Raw genomic sequence first — 18,284 nt, forward strand, 5'->3', positions numbered from 1 at the left:
TCTGATTTTATAATTAAATACACCGGATAGACGTCGAACTTCATTTTTAAACTCCATGACAGCTACTCAGTGCCAAGAGGAGTTTTATAACCTCATCGCTAAGGTAGCCAATGGAACAGCGCTCAATCAATTAAAATGGGCCATCCATTTTTTTTTTTTTTTTTTTGTGGCAGTGTATACGAATTCGAACACGCAACTTGTATAACTGTGACAATGAAGTCTATCCTAGGACTAGAGTTGTTTGTACAGCAGACTATAGTTATAATGACAAAGATAAAACTGGGAGGAATAAAAAGGAATGAAACCAATGCGAAAGAAATTACAAAACATAAATTTGTTATATCCATTGTTGGTGGTGTCACTTTTTTTTTTTTTTTTTTTATTTTGTCAGCAAAACAACTATGGTTTTGAGGTGTGTTGCGTATTTTGTATGTAAATTGCGTGTGTTTTATGGTCGGTTTGCTGTTTTGGCAGATGAAAAATTAGCGTATTTTGGTCAAGAAAAAACAAAAAAAAAAAAGAAAAAAAGAAAACAGCGCAACCGTCGCCCAAGAACGGAGTTACATCAATTACAAGATATAGAGAAAGTATATAGATATACGCTAAAGGAAACATCAAGGAGAAATAGCAATATAAAGAAACGAAGAAAATAATAGAAAAGAAAAAAGTTAAAGAGTTTTAAAGATGGATGTGGATTTGACAATATATACAAAATAAAATAAATTAATTACGGAAAGAATAAAAGTTGGTATCAATTATATAATAGGGAAGATAATACTTCCGTTACAACGGAAAGGAAGAATGAAATATTCACAAAAGGAAATTTTAATTTGCAAATAACTGGGTTTGATCAATGAAAATTAACTAAAACTAGCAGAATCAGAAAGAGAAGTAAGAACGAAAAGAGAGATTAAAAAAAAAAACATAAATAAGGAGAGTAAAAAGGAAACATTACGGAAATCAAAAATTAAATGAAAGAAAGGAATTGGGAAAATCACAATGGAGTTATGATTAAAGAGGTCTGTGCGCTCTGGATTCATTATTAAAACTAAAATTACTGTAACACAGAGCGAAAACGGATACAAAAATAGATTGTGACAAGTTTAATAATAGGAAATATACGTATATTAGATTGGATACATACAAACAAAAAGCTTTCGGTTGTTTTGTCAACCTTCCTCAGTTAAACTGACCATGAGGGCGTGTACTGCCAATCTTGTACGTGAAGTGCGTGATTAATTGTTGGATGTTGAAGCCTGTGGCTGTGATGCATGCAGACGTTTCCAGCGTTTGTCAATAGTCAGAATTGCTGTTTCGATGATAGGGTGGACTCGACATCCACTGTTCCTGTTGACTGAGGTATTGGAGCATTTGATGTTCAACGACCCCAACCAGGCGCGTCGTCGATACTGGCGGGACTTATCCACAATCACGACATCGCGGTGTGGGTTGCCCAATGTCGTGGTGGGTTGCCCAAACGTGTTCGGCAATAGCTGAGTGTTCCACATCCGCTAAGCGGATTGCTCTTTTGTGTTCGGAAAGGCGTTTTTCGAGCCGTCTCCCAGTTTCCCCGATGCAGCAGCTAGTGCAGTCACGGCAAGAGATGCGGTAGACCAATCCGCCTTGTAGTCAGGTGGGGACCGGTGTTTTTACCTTACAGATGAGAGATCGTAATTTTCTGCCTGGGAGTTGTACGCATTTTATCCCATGTGATTTTAAGACTCTAGAAACCTGCAGAGTCTTAAAATCATTTTTTAAGACTCTACAAACCTGTAGGGTCTTAAAATCACATCGGATAAAATGCGTACAACTCCCAGGCAGAAAATTACGATCCCTCATCTCTAAGGTAAAAACACCGGTCCCCACCTGACTACAAAGCAGATTGATCTACCGCATCTCTTGCCGTGACTGCACTAGTTGCTACATCGGGGAAACTGGGAGACGGCTCGAAAAACGCCTTTCCGAACACAAAAGAGCAATCCGCTTAGCGGATGTGGAGCACTCAGCTATTGCCGAACACGTTTGGGCAACCTACCACGACATTGGGCAACCCACACCGCGATGTCATGATTGTGGATAAGTCCCGCCACTATCGACGACGCGCCTGGTTGGAGTTGTTGAACATCAAATGCTCCAATACTTCAGTCAACAGGAACAGTGGATGTCGAGTCCACCCTATCATCGAAACAGCAATTCTGACTACTGACAAACGCTGGAAAAGTCTGCATCACAGCCACAGGCTTCAACATCCAACAATTAATCACGCACTTCACGTACAAGATTGGCAGTACACGCTCTCATGGTCAGTTTATCTGAGGAAGGTTGACAAAACAACCGAAAGCTTTTTGTTTGTATGTATCTAATCTAATATACGTATATTTCCTATTATTAAACTTGTCACAATCTATTTTTGTATCCGTTTTCGCTCTGTGTTACAGCAATTTTAGTTTTGATCACAACGGAGTTGTTAAAATAGGGAGAAAAGGAGATAAATTTTCCAATAATTGATACTAGATATAATAAATGATGCACTGATCCCTAGGTAAATAATTAACACATTACCTCAATTTAAAATATAGAAATAAAAAAGAAAGTAAAATAAGTGAAGAATAAGGATTTGAAATTCGATAAAGATAAAATTATAAACCAAAATACAGGCAGAATTGCCACCGGGAACTGGTGGAGAGACGGCTGAAGAAAAATTCTATTTGATCACATATTTGTCCTGAGAAAATACTGGAGTAAAGCAAGAAAAACATAAAGGCAGATAACATTTCATTGATCTTGATAGGGTGTATGATTATATCTTTTATCGAAAAAATAAGTTATGTAAAGCATTAGAAGAGGCAAGATTCGGCCTTTGCAGAATTTCGAATTCTATTATAGTTGGCGTGTTATTGCGAAAATAATAATTACTTGTCTGCCTTCTTCGTAAGAAGGTATGTAATTATTTTTGATATTTTTACAAATACAGTCTCGCTCTTGATGTACGGCTGTTCCGAGAATTGCCTCTGTATTCCTCTGACTGTGACAGAAATAAACTGATCGCCTATATTTCGGTTAGGTCAATATATTAAATGAGTAATTCAAACGTCCTCTCGCTCTAAAAAGTACTGTTCGAGGACGTCGAAAACATTATTTTTGGAACATTACGATATTTATATATAATTTTTATTTATTTATTTTAATAGCTTCATTACATTGTAGTCGCTGCATACTGGGGAATATAAACTGAAGAACATTAGTATTAAACTAACAATGAAAATGAGTTATGTATCTGATTAGTTGTTATGGTGGTAGAAAATATTTAAAAAAAAATGATATACGAATGACACTGAACGCATGAAATAAGATTAAATTTTGATTTGTGCGTGAAAATATAATTATATGAAGTTTTAATAGTTTCATTATTAACAGCGAAATACCCCGCTTTGAAGGAAGTATCCATCGGGGTCTACATATTTCTCCATTTTGAAAAAGCAGTTTCCTGAGAATTTTGATTACATTTCAACTTCGGTGGAAACTATATTTAAGTAAACATTTGTCTAATTCATTAGTCATTTACATTTTACTATGCTGTTTCACTAACATTACAAATTCTTCCCTACGCGCTGTATTTCACTAATAGCAAAATCCACATCTTCAGTTGTTAAAGAAGGAACGCAATGGAATGTCATACGAAGGAAGTTCACTAGTGACTTCGATCCCAAAGGCTGGTAGGAAATCATCATGGTACCATCTCTAACTACTGAACCTTTGATTTTAGGAGCCACCTGGTGAAAACAATGGACGAAAGAATCAGAAATAATTCATATATTAAGCATTCAAATAAGCTAAAAAAAGTTAAATATAACGATTGATATCAATATAACTACAATATTTAAAAAATCTCAATTGTACTCTTCGGCGGTACATATGCTAAAATTGTGAACACTACCTATAAATTACCTCAAGTCACAAACAACCAAAATTAATTATTAAGCCTTCAAACAATAAGAAAAAGGGGGGGAAAAGACATATAAACACTGTATTAAGCTCGTGAAAGTCATCAGGCTTCTACATTAGCACTGGGCCACAGATCGTGGCACCTCCTGCAAGTTTGAGCTCAAACCATTCATATGAAACCGTATCTGTCTGCCAGACGTGATTTGCGCAGCACATGCGTTTTATCCAATATATTTTTAGAATCGAAGGCAACAGCAAACTTCACTAATCTTTTTTCTGAACCTTAACATTACACACTGTATTGACGAAATAATGTAATATGTAATATTCTTTCAAAAAAGTTATCCTGTTATCTCTTTTCTAGCCTACTTATTACTGACCTTTAGGGCGCCTCCGTAGCCAGGTGGGAAGGAGCAGCAGTGCGTAGCACACGCTTCTTGATTAGACCGGGGTTCGAGCCCGTTACCACCAAATACGGAGGACGAGGAAAGGTCGGGAAATGACCACCACATATCCCGGAGCAATATGGCCTTAGTTGCTAATGCTCCTAAAAACCAAATAACAACTGACCTTTAGTTTTTGGGTTATCAAAAACTGAAAAAAAAGTTTTCGAAAAAGACATTACATTACTTTTAATGTAATGTCAGATAAGAAAGTCCTGCGCTTAATAAACTTCTGATGTCGATCCGATCCTATACAGCATCAGTATTTTATGTGATGTTTATATAGTGGACACCGCTTGTCTTCTTCTCGTGCAATATTTGTTTCTTAGAGCTAGATGAGGACGTAAGCATCCGAAAGAGCGGCAGATCATTGCTCAAGATCAATGGATAATGCCTTAAATTTCTCTTGGAGTTGAGTGGAAACATATGATGCAGAGGAGTCATGTTTAGCAATTTGGATCTGACTGGGAGCAAGTTGGCACAGCTTCTATTGCGCAGACGGAAGTTCGGAGAGGATTTTCATGATATTTGGCGAGTCGAAGTTGCCGGAGAGCAGCTGTACCAGGATGACAAGGTTTTCCAGTCGGATATAGGAAAGTTTACTGTACCGTGCTCAACGAAGCATATCTTTATGCACTATCAATCTAGCATAGAACGATGATTAACACACAGCCTTTTCAAACTTCGTGATTTGGGCAAACTAGAAAGAGATGTATGTAAAGGAAAGGAAAGCACTTTCTAATGGTTTCATCTCTTTAGTTTTAATAACGAATAGATACTGTAATATGGATTTCCGGCTGGTGCCAAGAAATATAACCTATGAAGTACCTCGTTCGATTATTCCGGTTAATCACTGCGGATTCTACGATACTTCATCTCCCAGTTCAGTAAGCATGGGAAAACTCCAGACTAATGGAGCTGAGATGATGAGGGGGGGGGGTGGACTTAAAATCGAATAAAATAAAGCAAAAATGAAATAAAAATAAAATGCCTCTGGCCTTTCTTGTACTTTATGGCTAATACTAATACGAATACTAAATAATTAATTTGAAATTATAACTTACGACATGACAGAATATTAAAAAGGAATATTACAGTTCAAACGTGACTCAAATTAAAATTATAATTCTGTTATGGAGAATGAAGTTACAATTTACGAGTCCAATTTAAATTCCCGAAAATGTAAATATCCAATATTTAACTCCTGCCGACCATATGATGACTGTTTTAACTTTTATTACTAGGATTTTTTAATAATGAACTGCAAGTTCACATTCTTAATTTTAAGAATTTAGAATATTAATTTATTAAACATAATTTATTCAGTCACTTTTTTTAAAATAAAACTGCGCTTCGAAGAAATAACTATTAAATAACTATGTTAATAGAAGAAATAACTATGTAATTAACTTAGGTTCATCAGCATAATTTCAACTATAAATTTCAGTCTTTTTATGAACTAAAGACATAAAAATGCAAGTTTTGAACGTTGTAAAGGTGTTGTTCTACCTCAGCATGGCAGTGAATGAATCAACATAAAACGTGTGCAGCAGTACATTGCTACGAGTAGGTGTGTGTTATTTTCATTTACCACATGCGTAGTAAAAAAAAAAAAAGTAATAAATCCACAAGGTTAGCGTTGCTATCTAGAATCACACCAACGTACATTTGGGGGGGAGGGGGAGGTCTTAAGAAAATAAGTAATAAGATGCTTTAAATTTGTTACTAAACACAAACTGAATAAAGTGGCGAACCAGATTTTCACGAATATGTAACGTACAGATATATACAAACATACAATATATACGCTGAACATGATGGTTCATTTCCATCATGTTCAGCGTATATTTGTATGTACGCTGAACATGATGGAAATGAACGCCTCCAGGCACCGACTCTCATTAGCGCCATGAAGGCGAAGCTGGTATTTTTTTGTTGTTCCTTCGGGGGGCGTAAACAGAGCCGGCCCGAGGGGGGTGCGAGCGCACAAGGCCCAGCGTTTCTGAAGGCCCCGCGCCACTGACTCATTTTGCAAAATAAAAATGGTTTCATTTTTTTTTTTTTTTTTTTTTTTAATACTGTCGCAAAATCTAGCGACATCGCCATAAAATGCCCATATTTTTAATATACATAAGAAATAAAATGTCAATAATCATGTTATTAACATTATCTAAAAGCTCGCCAAAAATTCTCCAAAGAACACGGAAAAATATATTTTCTTTCAAATATATTTAAAATATCTCTCCCTACAAGTCACTCAGACGCGATAATATGTTGCCATCGTTTGCATAGTTATCGTACTCTAAAGGCTATATATACCACCGACTAGGTTTTCTCGGCCCTTTTTCGCTTTCTACCTTCGAGAGATCAAGTGAATTCGAAATTATTCAAAAAGTCGACTTAAATTTTCTTCTGAGAAAATTTTAAGTTAATACTGGTTTGATCAAAGCACTTATCCTGCAAAAGAATTCCAAAGCACGGTATATGCCCTGCTGAAGTCATAATTTGAATTTAGTTCTTGGAGACATTTCAAAATTATCTTCTCTCGCAAATTCATTTTTTGGGACTTTACAAAGCATATATAATATTTTTGCAAGTTCTGTGATACGCTGGGATATATTAAAAGAGCATGTCAAACATCTTACTCCAAAACCACTGTCAGCAACGAGGTGGGAATGTCGCCTCGAAAGTGTGAAATGTGTGAGATATCAAGTACCACAATTTTCTCTAGCTTTGAAATACCTTTATGAACATACCAGTGACATGAAAACGAAATCCAATCAATCGAAAATAAACTTACTTCATTTGAATTTTTATTAAGTTTGGTCATTTGGTATGACATACTGAATGAAGTAAATATTGTGAGTGAGATATTTCAAAATTCAAATATAGATATCGGTACTGCAAATTCACATTTAAAAGGCCTTTTAATTTTTTTTGAACAGTATCGTGAATCGGGATTCAAATCTTCTTTAATAACTGCAAAGGAAATAGCTGAAGAATTACAAGTGATATCTGAATTTAAGAATCAAAGAACTGGACGAAAAACGAAGCAATTTTGTTATGAAGGAACCGATCAGCCTATTTCATCAGGCGAAGAATATTTCAGAATTCAATATTTTCTAGTCATAATCGATATTGCGATTATTTCTTTTAAGAAAAGATTCGAAATTTATCACGAACATGAGACATCATATGGTTTTTTATATAATTCGGATAATATTCAAAAACTGACTGAAAACGATCTTCTTAAATGTTGCAAAGACTTAAACGCTACCTTGCAAGACGACATTGATTGCATGGACATTGATTGCATTGATTTATTTAATGAAATCAAAATTTGTCGTCGAGTTTTGCCTTCCAGGATCCGAGTATTACAAATATTACAATATTTACTGAAAAATAATTTATTTGAATTGTATCCAAATTTTGTTACTGTTCTGAAAAATATATTAACCTTACCAATTACCGTCGCATCTGCAGAAAGATCTTTCTCAAGATTGAAAATTATAAAAAAATTACTTGATATCTAACATTAGTCAAGAACGATTTACCTCCTTAGCCATTTTATCTATCGAATCCGAAATAGCCAAAAAACTAAATTATGATGATATTATCAACGAATTTGCTATAAAACATGTAAGAAAATGAAACAAAAATCACATATTGTGACCTTATTCAATTAAGTCGCATACCACATTGTATTTTATAAGTATATGAAGCAATTATTTTTCTTATTTGATTTATTAAAGATTTTTTTGTGATTGAAATGTTAAGTTTATTAAAATAATTTAATTATTTATCATTTTCATGTAATCCTTACTAAACCAATTTGTGCAATGTAATAAATATCAAAATGCAATAAATTATTTTGTTGTACGAATTTGTATCAAGGCCCCGCAAGTCAGCTTTGCACCGGGCCCCGCTTTTGTTCGGGTCGGCGCTGGGCGTAAACGTATTTACACTGGCATTGAACATCTGATATATTTAATTGACTCCTAACAGTCTACGGATCAATAGCTTGATGAAGACGCCAACCTTTCAGAATTTCAATTTTCTGCGAAACCATTGGTCAATCAAACAGTGAAGAGTATATTTTGTACACGCAGGTTTCAATACGCCACCACTGCATTCTTAATTAGTGTTCATATATTTTATCTAACCAATTTAAAAATAAAATATATTGCCATATTTACTTTCAAAATGCTTTCCCGCAATAAATGGGTTTGGATTGTATGGTAAAGTCGCTTTTAACAAAAATGTTAAATATAAAAATATTCAACGTATATCTTAAGATCAACGATTTTTGCTTTTAGCGAGAATCGCGATGAACAAGGCTCTTGAGAATACTGACGTTAAAGGCTCAGGTGTATAAGTAAAATTACCTTTAGTCAAATTAGACATCCTGAAGGAAAAATATAGACGCGTACAGAAAATATAGCTCCATATTTCCATATGGAACTATGTATGACTGATGTCGCAAGTCATCAGGCAGCTTCAAGGCTGTTCAGATATCAGCTTGCACCCTAACGTTTTCACAGCATTTTATGTAGCATTTTGCAAATGTCTGTGGATTTTTTTTCTTTTCAATTTCATTAAAATTTAATATTGAATCTCTTTTGTAACAATTTATTATCATTTTCTGTAAAATATTATTTTTTTTATTTTATTTAAATCTATTTATTTTACAGCCCCTGGACAGCCCTAGAAAAGCAGGAACATATAAAATAACATGTTTACAAAAAAAAAAAAAAAATATATATATATATATATATATATATATAAATCGACATAAGTGCGGTATAGTATACCGCACTTATGTCCTTAATCTAATTTTCGGTTTACATTGTTCCTGAAGCGCCACTGTTGCAGAATTCTAAAAGTATAGGTCCATCTTAAGCTCAGAAAACAAAATTGCTTTAATAAAACACTTGCTGTTACCACATCTGAATCCAACCGATATGCATCACACGATACTGCTGACTCATGCACTCAACGTAATCGAACAAGTGCCATCTCACGAGAGTGTTACTGGATTTTGCACAAAAAATTTGTCTAATTACCTTGTACTAAAAAGGGTTTAGAGCTGAAAGCCCCAGACTACGGGAAATTTACTGGACGAATAAGTTAGTGCAAAACATCATTTTAGTTCGTAGTAAATTACCGAAGCAGGTGAAGTGGCATCGTTTTTGTTATATCTCATATTGTAAATGCCTTAACAACGAGTTGCCTGATATTTGCACTACCTCGAATAAGCAAGGCGTCGCCAATAGAGAAGACTAATGTTACTTACTCTCGGCGGATACCAAACCCACACGGCACCGTTTCGAAGTTTGTTGGCTTCTCATCGGTGGGCGGGTAAGCACAGCGATGATACAATGAGTGACAACCCAGTTATGAAGTTGTTACTCATTGTTATTACCGGGTCGATAAAATGATGCTTTGCACTAACTTGTTCGTCTAATTACTTTGTTAGTCCTCAAAAGTTAGTCCTCAATCGTGTTCCGATAGTAACTTAAATAACGAATAAAATATATTCGTTTTTTAAGTGCTATCTTTTTAACTGTCCAAATGGCAATGTTAATGTTGGAGAGTGTTGATACACGCGAGGTTCCAAATTTACATTTCCCGTCTGACTTTGTAAAAATTTCCAACATAATAACGTTATCTCTCAAGCGTTTGCAATGTTAGGTCTAAAATGTTTCGCTTGTTGTTTTTTGTTTGTTATTTGGTTTTTAGGAGCATTAGCAACTAAGGCCATATTGCTCTGGGAATATGCGGTGGTCATTCCTTGACCTTTCCGCATCCTCCGTATTTGGTGGTGACGAGCTCGAACCCCGGTCTAATCAAGAAGCGTGTGCCACGCACTGCTGCTCCTTCCCACCTGGCTACGAAGGCGCCCAAAATGTTTCGCAAGCAGCTCTGTACGCAGTGGCAGATTTCTGCACAGGCGCCCGAGGCGTGCGCCTGGGGCCTCTTAAATTGAGGGGACCTCAAATCTCAGGTCTCGAAAAAATATATAATTGTTTCATTTTAAATTTTTACACTCATCTTTATTACCATTACTGAATAAAACTATAATTTAAGATGAGAAGTTAGTAAACTCTTATGCGAATATCCCTACATATTATATGAAATATCTATGCGAACTAAGTGAATCTGAAGTAGAATACATATTATCTTTAATGCTTAAATTAAACACTTTCAGTTTTTTCCTAGTGGAGGTAATTCCACGAGTGAAGAACCCTGTGACGATATTGCTCAAGAAACGGTATTAGATTTGTTCGCGGAGGCAGTTCAAAACTATTCGCAACTAACTGGGAACCAATAAGCAAGCGCAGTAGTCTTTTAAAGCCTCTGAAATCACTACTGCGCTGGCTCACATGTAACGGAGCATCGTCTTTTTTAATAGCTTTCGGTTGTTATTGTTGTTTGTTTGGTTTTTAGGAGCATTAGCAACTAAGGCCATATTGCTCCGGGGATATGCGGTGGTCATTCCCTGACCTTTCGGCATCCTCCGTATTTGGTGGTGACGGGCTCGAACCCCGGTCTAATCAAGAAGCGTGTGCTACGCACTGCTGCTCCTTCCCACCTGGATACGGAGGCGCCTAATTGCTTTCGGAACTAACATTTCACTCACGAATCTGTTACAAATTACTGGAGTTTGGTGTGGTTGGTGTTTTAGTGTAGGAGTATTTTTTGTTTTGTTATCAAGTAAGTTCTGTAATATCTTATGTATTGTTTATGTATTTATCAAAACTGAATTGTTTGATGAGGCGTGACATTAATAGCAACTGATAATTGGGAATTAATTTTTTTTCCGCGTTATTTGAAAACCATTTTATCAGCCGCGTTTCAAAAATGAGTCAAATTTCCACTAGACCCTGTTCTTTGTTTAGATTGCGTGATATCTTTAATTTTAATAATGTTTTTACTGTTGTCTACGACAGTGCTTCCCAAACTGGTGACCTCAATAAATTTCTTTTAATTATGCACATGAAATTGTTAGGAATTGTTGCTCATAAATTATTGTTTATTTATTTATTTACGATTTAACTATTTTATCGCTTTGGTTTGGAGATTTTTTGTTTTCGTGTATTAATGTTAGATTTGGGAGGGATGGTAGTTGTGTCATTTTGTCATTTAAACAGTAGTTAAAATATGCAACCAAAATGATTAAAACTGCAACACCAAATCTAGAGCGCGTGCTATAGTAAAAACGTGCGCGTAGAATGCACACTGTAATGGTACCGAAAATATTTAGAGGGGGGGCCTCCCAAGTGCTAAATCCGGCCCTGTCTGTACGTCACCGCACTTATTACGTTGTTCAAACAACTTAGTCTTACAGTAATCGATTACAGAAATAGTATCTGGATGCCCACCAGAAATATTAATTGCACAAGTCCTGCCCAGATGAAATTCGGTACTTATTGCAGTCGCGTAGATTATAAGTGTCCGATGGACTTTGAACTCGTCCGACTGCGCACACAGGCGAGAAATTTTATTTAATTTTTTAATTTAAAAAAATGTTAATTATCTCACTGAGTCTAAAGTTATCTTTTCGAATCTCACCTGGCAATTTCATTCTATATGCTTCGCTGCATATTCCTTAATACCAAAATATTATTCACGTCTCCCATTTTGATTCGCTTTATGCACGTTATTAACCGTTTCGAAATCAATATTTCTTCCAACTTGTAGAAGAAATATATTGCCTTCAAACATTGGTCACCACTGCTCAACAGTGGTCAACCGATTAGATTCGTTTATTTTTTTTAATGTAAGGTATAATAGACACAGCATTTTGGTGGTGTCACCCAACACCTCCAAGGCAAGAAACATAGCCTGGAAATTCTTAATCGGAGATTTGACACTGCACCATATTTATCACTATTATTATATTCTCCTTTTCATTGTATTGTAGAAATAACGCCTGTATCAATTATTTATTACTAGTGTAAAGTAATTTAAATTTCTGGTTACAAACTATATTAATTACTTACTAGGGGCATCGCCCCCTGCTCGCTTTGCTCGCAAACCCCCGCGCACAGTTTTCTACGCAAAATGTAGAGGTATGATGGAGTAAGTCAAATCTTTTCTACACAAAAGACACACCTGTCGAAACGCACTGATGTCCCTCCCCCTTTTTACTCCCATACTTCAGCTATCTCCCTCACTCATGCTTTCTTTTGTTCTCCATCAAGAAGCTCAGGCGACCCCTGATGGAGAGCAGCCAGAGTACTGTGGACAGCCTGTCTCACCTCCCAATGGTGGTAGCGGGCAACGTGAAGTCCCCCTAAGGGTCCTGCAGCCAAGAAGCCAGCACAAACAACAGAACCCAACACTAGATTACACATGCAACACACAACGCTTTTCTGGCTTTTACAAAGGTTCTGTACTCATCACAAGAGTACTGATGGTGCAGATGTTGGAAACCACAGGTGGCGCCTTACCCAAACACTATGCCACTATGATCGATATCTAATCAGGAAATGACCTGTGTAATTATTTACCTGTGCATGTGTAGTTCCGTAATTGCCCCACCCAATTGTACCACATAACCTGCATCCCTCGTCTCCCATTGGCTACCTCACCACGCGGCATTCTCAAGGTGGAATAAATATCACTATTTACCTGCTATTTTGTGTCGTCGATGAGGGGATGCTTAGCTTAGGTAGCGTGTTTATCTCCCCCATCCCCTGTTTTTGAATTGGAAAATGAGTTCGCAATCTAAAAACAGCGGAAAGTGTGTGGGGGGGGAAACACATTAGGCATATCAACCTAGGAGGACAGCGGCCGGAGTCAACTTGTCAATCATTGCTTTCCCACTGTTTTGTTAGCCGCCATGTTGGATACCCTAATGTGGAATTTTACCAAAAGAGAGAAGAAATAAATAAATAAACGAGGACAGCAGTAGAAAAGGAAGGCGAGCGGATGGAATAAGCATTAAAAAGAATTTTGAAAAGATTAAATATAAGGCCAAAGTTATAGACCAATAAACTGGCTTATAAATTTGGCTATAATTGCCTTATATTTAATAGTTTCAAAAATTTTTTTTTCTTTTATTCCATCCACTTTCCTTCCTTTTCTACTGCTGTCTTCGTTTATTTATTTATTTCTTCTCTCTTTTTCTGCACTTATTCCATATTGACTCTATATTATATAATATATTATATGAAGTACTGTTGGATATTGAGCATGCAGCCACTTACGCTCTCTCTATTTCTTTATTTTTACTCTTCTTCATAATAGTTTTACAGTTTATAAACAAAATATATAAAGGGAAACAGAAGAGAGTGAAAAGGAAAAGAAAAAAATAAATAAATAATGGCCCACTGACAGACAAAGTACTCAACGACCATAATGAATATGTGATATTAAAAAAGCGAACAAATATAGCAAAGGGTAAGAAGAGTAACGAAATTAAATATAATTCTGGGAGCTGCTCAAGAAAGTCTTGGATAACCCTATAAAAAATAAAAATCGGCTAAGAATAAGAACTTGGAATGAAGAATTGAAACAAACAATCGTTGAGGAAAAAAGGACTATCAACTGTTCCTACAAACTAAAGACCTACATCTACACATAAAATATAAATAGCTTAGAGCAGAAGTCAGAAAAATAACCAGAAGAATCCGACGAGATGACTGAGATTAACAAATTTATCTAATGGTTAAATTAGATAAACACGGGCCCACAGAGAAGAGGTTTCAAAATTTTTAAGAAATTACAACTAGCTACAAATGATCAAATAAAAAACAACTCCATCTCTCAAGCAGAACGGAAGTAACACTATTACAAACTATGGTATAACCCTGGCACTAGGGAATTGGAAGATGAATAAAATATAACAATGGAAGAACTAGAGTAAATATTACAAAACATCAAAAAACCGAAAGAGCCCAGGCATAGACAATTTGAATGTAAAACTATTTAAATAAAGTGACATCTTATTAAAAAAACGCACTACAAAAATTATTTAATATCATATGGCATAAGCAACAGATGCTCAAAGATTGGAAAACAGGAATACTAATCAATTAAAAAAGGCTCCAGAAATAATCCTAACAACTAGCAGAAGGATAACACTGCTATCAACTGCTTCAAAGCCTCTAATATACTAAAGAATAAACTTAATAAATACAGTGAACAATTCTTAGAAGAAGAACAATGTGGGTTCAGAAAAGGGAGAAGCACAATAGATGCCATTTTCTCACTACAACAAATTTTGGAGAAAAGAAGAGAATTCAATCTACCAACATTTCTGCTGTTTATTTATTATGAAAAAGCATATGACAATGTAAACCGGGAAAAATTTTGGCAGATTCTACGTGAAGAAAATATTCCAACCCAACTCCGGAAAGCGATCCAAAGCCTATATAAAAACTCAAAAGTCTGCATAAAATATTCTAATGACCAACTATCAGACCCAATTAACACAAATAAAGGAGTCGAACAAGGATGTGGACTATCACCAAATTTATTTAATATCCACATCAATAAAATTATTAAAGAATGGAAACAAACAATTAACAACGGAATACAGCTGAACAACAGGAATAAAATCCAAACTATATTACAGGCTAAATAATCAAGTTATAATTTCAAAATCGGAAGATGAACTACAGATAGTAGCAAATGAACTGCATAAAATAGGCAAAAAAAAACGAGATGAAAATCTCCACCTCAAAAACAAAATCAATGGGATTATGTGGAATAAAACATACAAAGGGTCAAAATTGTTATTGTGATGACAAAATAATAGAACAAATATCTGATTTCACTATTTGGAAAATTTAATATCAAATGAAGGGAAAGTCATCCACACTAAACTACAAAAATATAATGAAATGAACGGAACGATTAAACGCCACTTCGGAAAACAAATGACAACTGAAACAAAATTACGACTACACAGCATCACTTCGAAATCAGCCCTCTTCAACAGCTGTGAGACTTGGGTCATAAATAAGAAAGATGCACAAAAACAAGAAGCAGCACATATGAGATTTTTAAGACCATTATTAGGCTTTACAAGACTAGACCACCAAAGAAATATGAGATTTTTAAGACCATTATTAGGCTTTACAAGACTAGACCACCAAAGAAATATGAAATTTTTAAGACCATTATTAGGCTTTACAAGACTAGACCACCAAAGAAATATAGATATTCGTGAGAAGTTAAAAGTAGATAACATAGTAAATGACATAAACGGTATCAGGAAAAATGGATCAGCCACACAGAAAGAATGAATCCAGATCGGATGCCAAAATTAGCTTTTAACTACAAACCAACAGGCAAGTGAGATGTGGGTCAACCAAGACAACGATGGCTAGATCAAGACCACCTCCAAGAGTGTCAACGGAACAGGTCTTAAAAGACCTAAGCCGGACCAAGTTCATGATATATATATATATTTTTATTCAACCAAGTATGGAGATAAAATACCATATTTCCATGCTTCATCATCCAGAAGAAAAAGCATAACAAATGGTTTAAGCGGTAGGCTCCGCTACACTTCGACATGCCTCTGAGTAAGTCAGTGGACGAAGCTAACTTTCAACATTATAGTCTTCAATCGAATGTAGAGCGGAAAAGCCAGGCGTGAGTGACGTTGACGTAGTCAAGACTTTTAGTTGGGGGGGGGGGGGAGAATAAGCGGCATATCGGGGAAAGACGGTATAAGTTAAATATAAAAAGAGATTAAACTCGTTCAGTAATTTTTAATTAAGAGCATTTTAAATCTCTGGTGAAAATCAGGGCATGTTAAGAAGGCACAGGTTTCCTCTGAATGGCACAATTCTTCTCCCCCCCCCCCCCTCAATACTTCTGTAATGATAATCGGTGAAACCATCTCCATATGTTGGTTTCCACAGGAAACCAATATCTTAATGTTAAATTATATCGAATTATATGTCGGTTTCTGAAATGTGTACGGAGATAATTTCACCGATGTTCTGCTACACCAGGACGAAAGTTCTCAATTAGTAATAGAGGCATGTGATGCATTTTCTACCACCCTAAATGTAGTACCACACAGTTGGTACGTTCCTCTGGAGTTACTTCTACCCATATGTAGTCCTTTGCATTTGTCAGTGTTAAACTTCTCAGCCCATCTACCCAAATTTTCTAGATCCTGTTACAGTAGCACACTGCCATTAACAACCCTGCCAACCTTTGTATCATCTGGAAACTTCGATACTAAGCCTGATATACCTTCATCAATATCATTGATAAATATACAAAACAACAGTGGACCCAACCCCGAACCCTGTCGGACTCCACTAATAACATTAGTCCACGAAGAGCAGCATCCATTAATTACCACCCTCTGTCTTCTCTCCCTCAACACCCTTCGTCCTGGTGTAGCAGAACATGTGACAGCTTCGAAAGAAAAAGAGCATATCATGTAAAAGCAATTTGAACCTCACACACACACAAGAACTGGAGTCGAATCCCGTCAAAATGGACGGCTTCTTTTATGAGTTTTTTTATCACACCGTAGCTGAATTATTCGGGCGAGGATTGCCCACTTTTTTTTTTGTCCAAGGGAACTCTAATTCTTCGTCTAATAAAACAAACTGACGACAGAATAAACGCAATTTACAGACACAAACACTAACGCCTCGTAGCCTTAGCTTCTTTTAAGCAAAAGTAAACACAATCTGAAATAATGCTGTGTGACTCCACTAGGTCTGATGAGCACGAAAAGGTCATTAAAATATTTTCCTTAGGTGGACGTAAGAGCGTACCTGGGTAAACAGCACGTGCTGCTTGTGTGCGAGTTGATTCGAAAGACTTGAGAGGAGGTACTGCGTCACTCCATGTCTCCCGCTAGTAAGCATAAAGAGCGCGAGCCGTACCAAGTACAGTATCATGTTCTTGTATAATCCGTGATATCTCCAAAGCATGCAGTTCTACATAACGAATGTGAAAACACCTGTGGCAGTAAATATTGTGCTCAGTGACAGAAACAGATGTCCATAGTACTACAAATGGATTTTGAACGTATTGGCAGGATTAGAGAATTTCAATTTTGCAAAATCTTTCATTTGAAAATTGTCTCCTATCATCACGCAGATTCGAAAACCACGGTTTACACTCTAGGCTAAGCGTACTATTTTTTTTTAAATTCATATTTACCGATATGTAATGACATTTTAAAGTATTTCTCTTTAACAAATATAATCTGTGAAATCTTGGTAAAAAAAAAAAAAAAAAAAAATTGACTTTCCCCAAACTAAGACGGTTCATGCGACTTTCAAAATAACTAAAAATAAAAATTTGAAATTTCGTAAAAAAAAAAAAAAAAAACAATTTTTGCAGTAGCGTCACTAAGATTTAGGCCAAATATCAGAAATGCTCCTTTGATTTCCATTAATATTTTATTTAAGTTATGATTTAATGATTAATTAAATAAATCGTTAAATAATAATTTAATAAAAATTAATGCGTCAGATGATAAAAATCATAATTATATTTATTAATATTTGTTTTGTTAATTAGCTTTCATTAATTAAATTATAAAAAATAAAATATTCATTATTATTCAAAAGCCTTTAGCTTTTATACAAATATTACAAATTAATTACAAAAATATACGAACAAATTGTATATTTGTAATATTTGTAATACAAATATTACAAATATACAAATATTACAATTTATACAAACAGCGAAAAGAGGTAATAATAAATGGATAATAACAATTTTAATTATATTTTTAAAATAAATTATAAATTCTTCATTAACTCCGTTCGGCGACTATGGCGAATCAAACGCCTAGAGTACGGCAGTGGAGTCCCAGGCCCGGCTGCCGTAACCGCCTGATCAGGTGAAAGGACACATAAACACCTCTGACCGTGTGGTAGTTCCGGAGTATAAGCAAAAAAA

At 35.5% G+C, this 18,284-nt stretch overlaps 1 protein-coding gene across 2 annotated transcripts in view; it reads right to left on the bottom strand.

The window, feature by feature from the left end:
* Positions 1-2,485: 2,485 nt before the first annotated feature.
* The window catches only part of LOC150075226 (acidic amino acid decarboxylase GADL1-like), a 153,746-nt gene continuing 137,947 nt past the window's right edge, over positions 2,486-18,284 (bottom strand). Inside the window, exon 14 of one of the 2 annotated variants that reach the window (XM_090388288.1) lies at positions 2,486-3,773. In XM_090388288.1, coding sequence (XP_090244414.1) covers positions 3,591-3,773 — 183 coding nt within the window. In that variant the 3' untranslated portion in view covers positions 2,486-3,590. The remainder of the gene's footprint in view (positions 3,774-18,284) is intronic. The other variant, XM_090388289.1, reaches the window with a different exon arrangement.

The sequence above is a fragment of the Mastigoproctus giganteus genome, chromosome 14, assembly GCF_048544385.1.
Source record: "Mastigoproctus giganteus isolate SK-2022 chromosome 14, ASM4854438v1, whole genome shotgun sequence".
NCBI classification, from domain to species: domain Eukaryota; kingdom Metazoa; phylum Arthropoda; class Arachnida; order Uropygi; family Thelyphonidae; genus Mastigoproctus; species Mastigoproctus giganteus.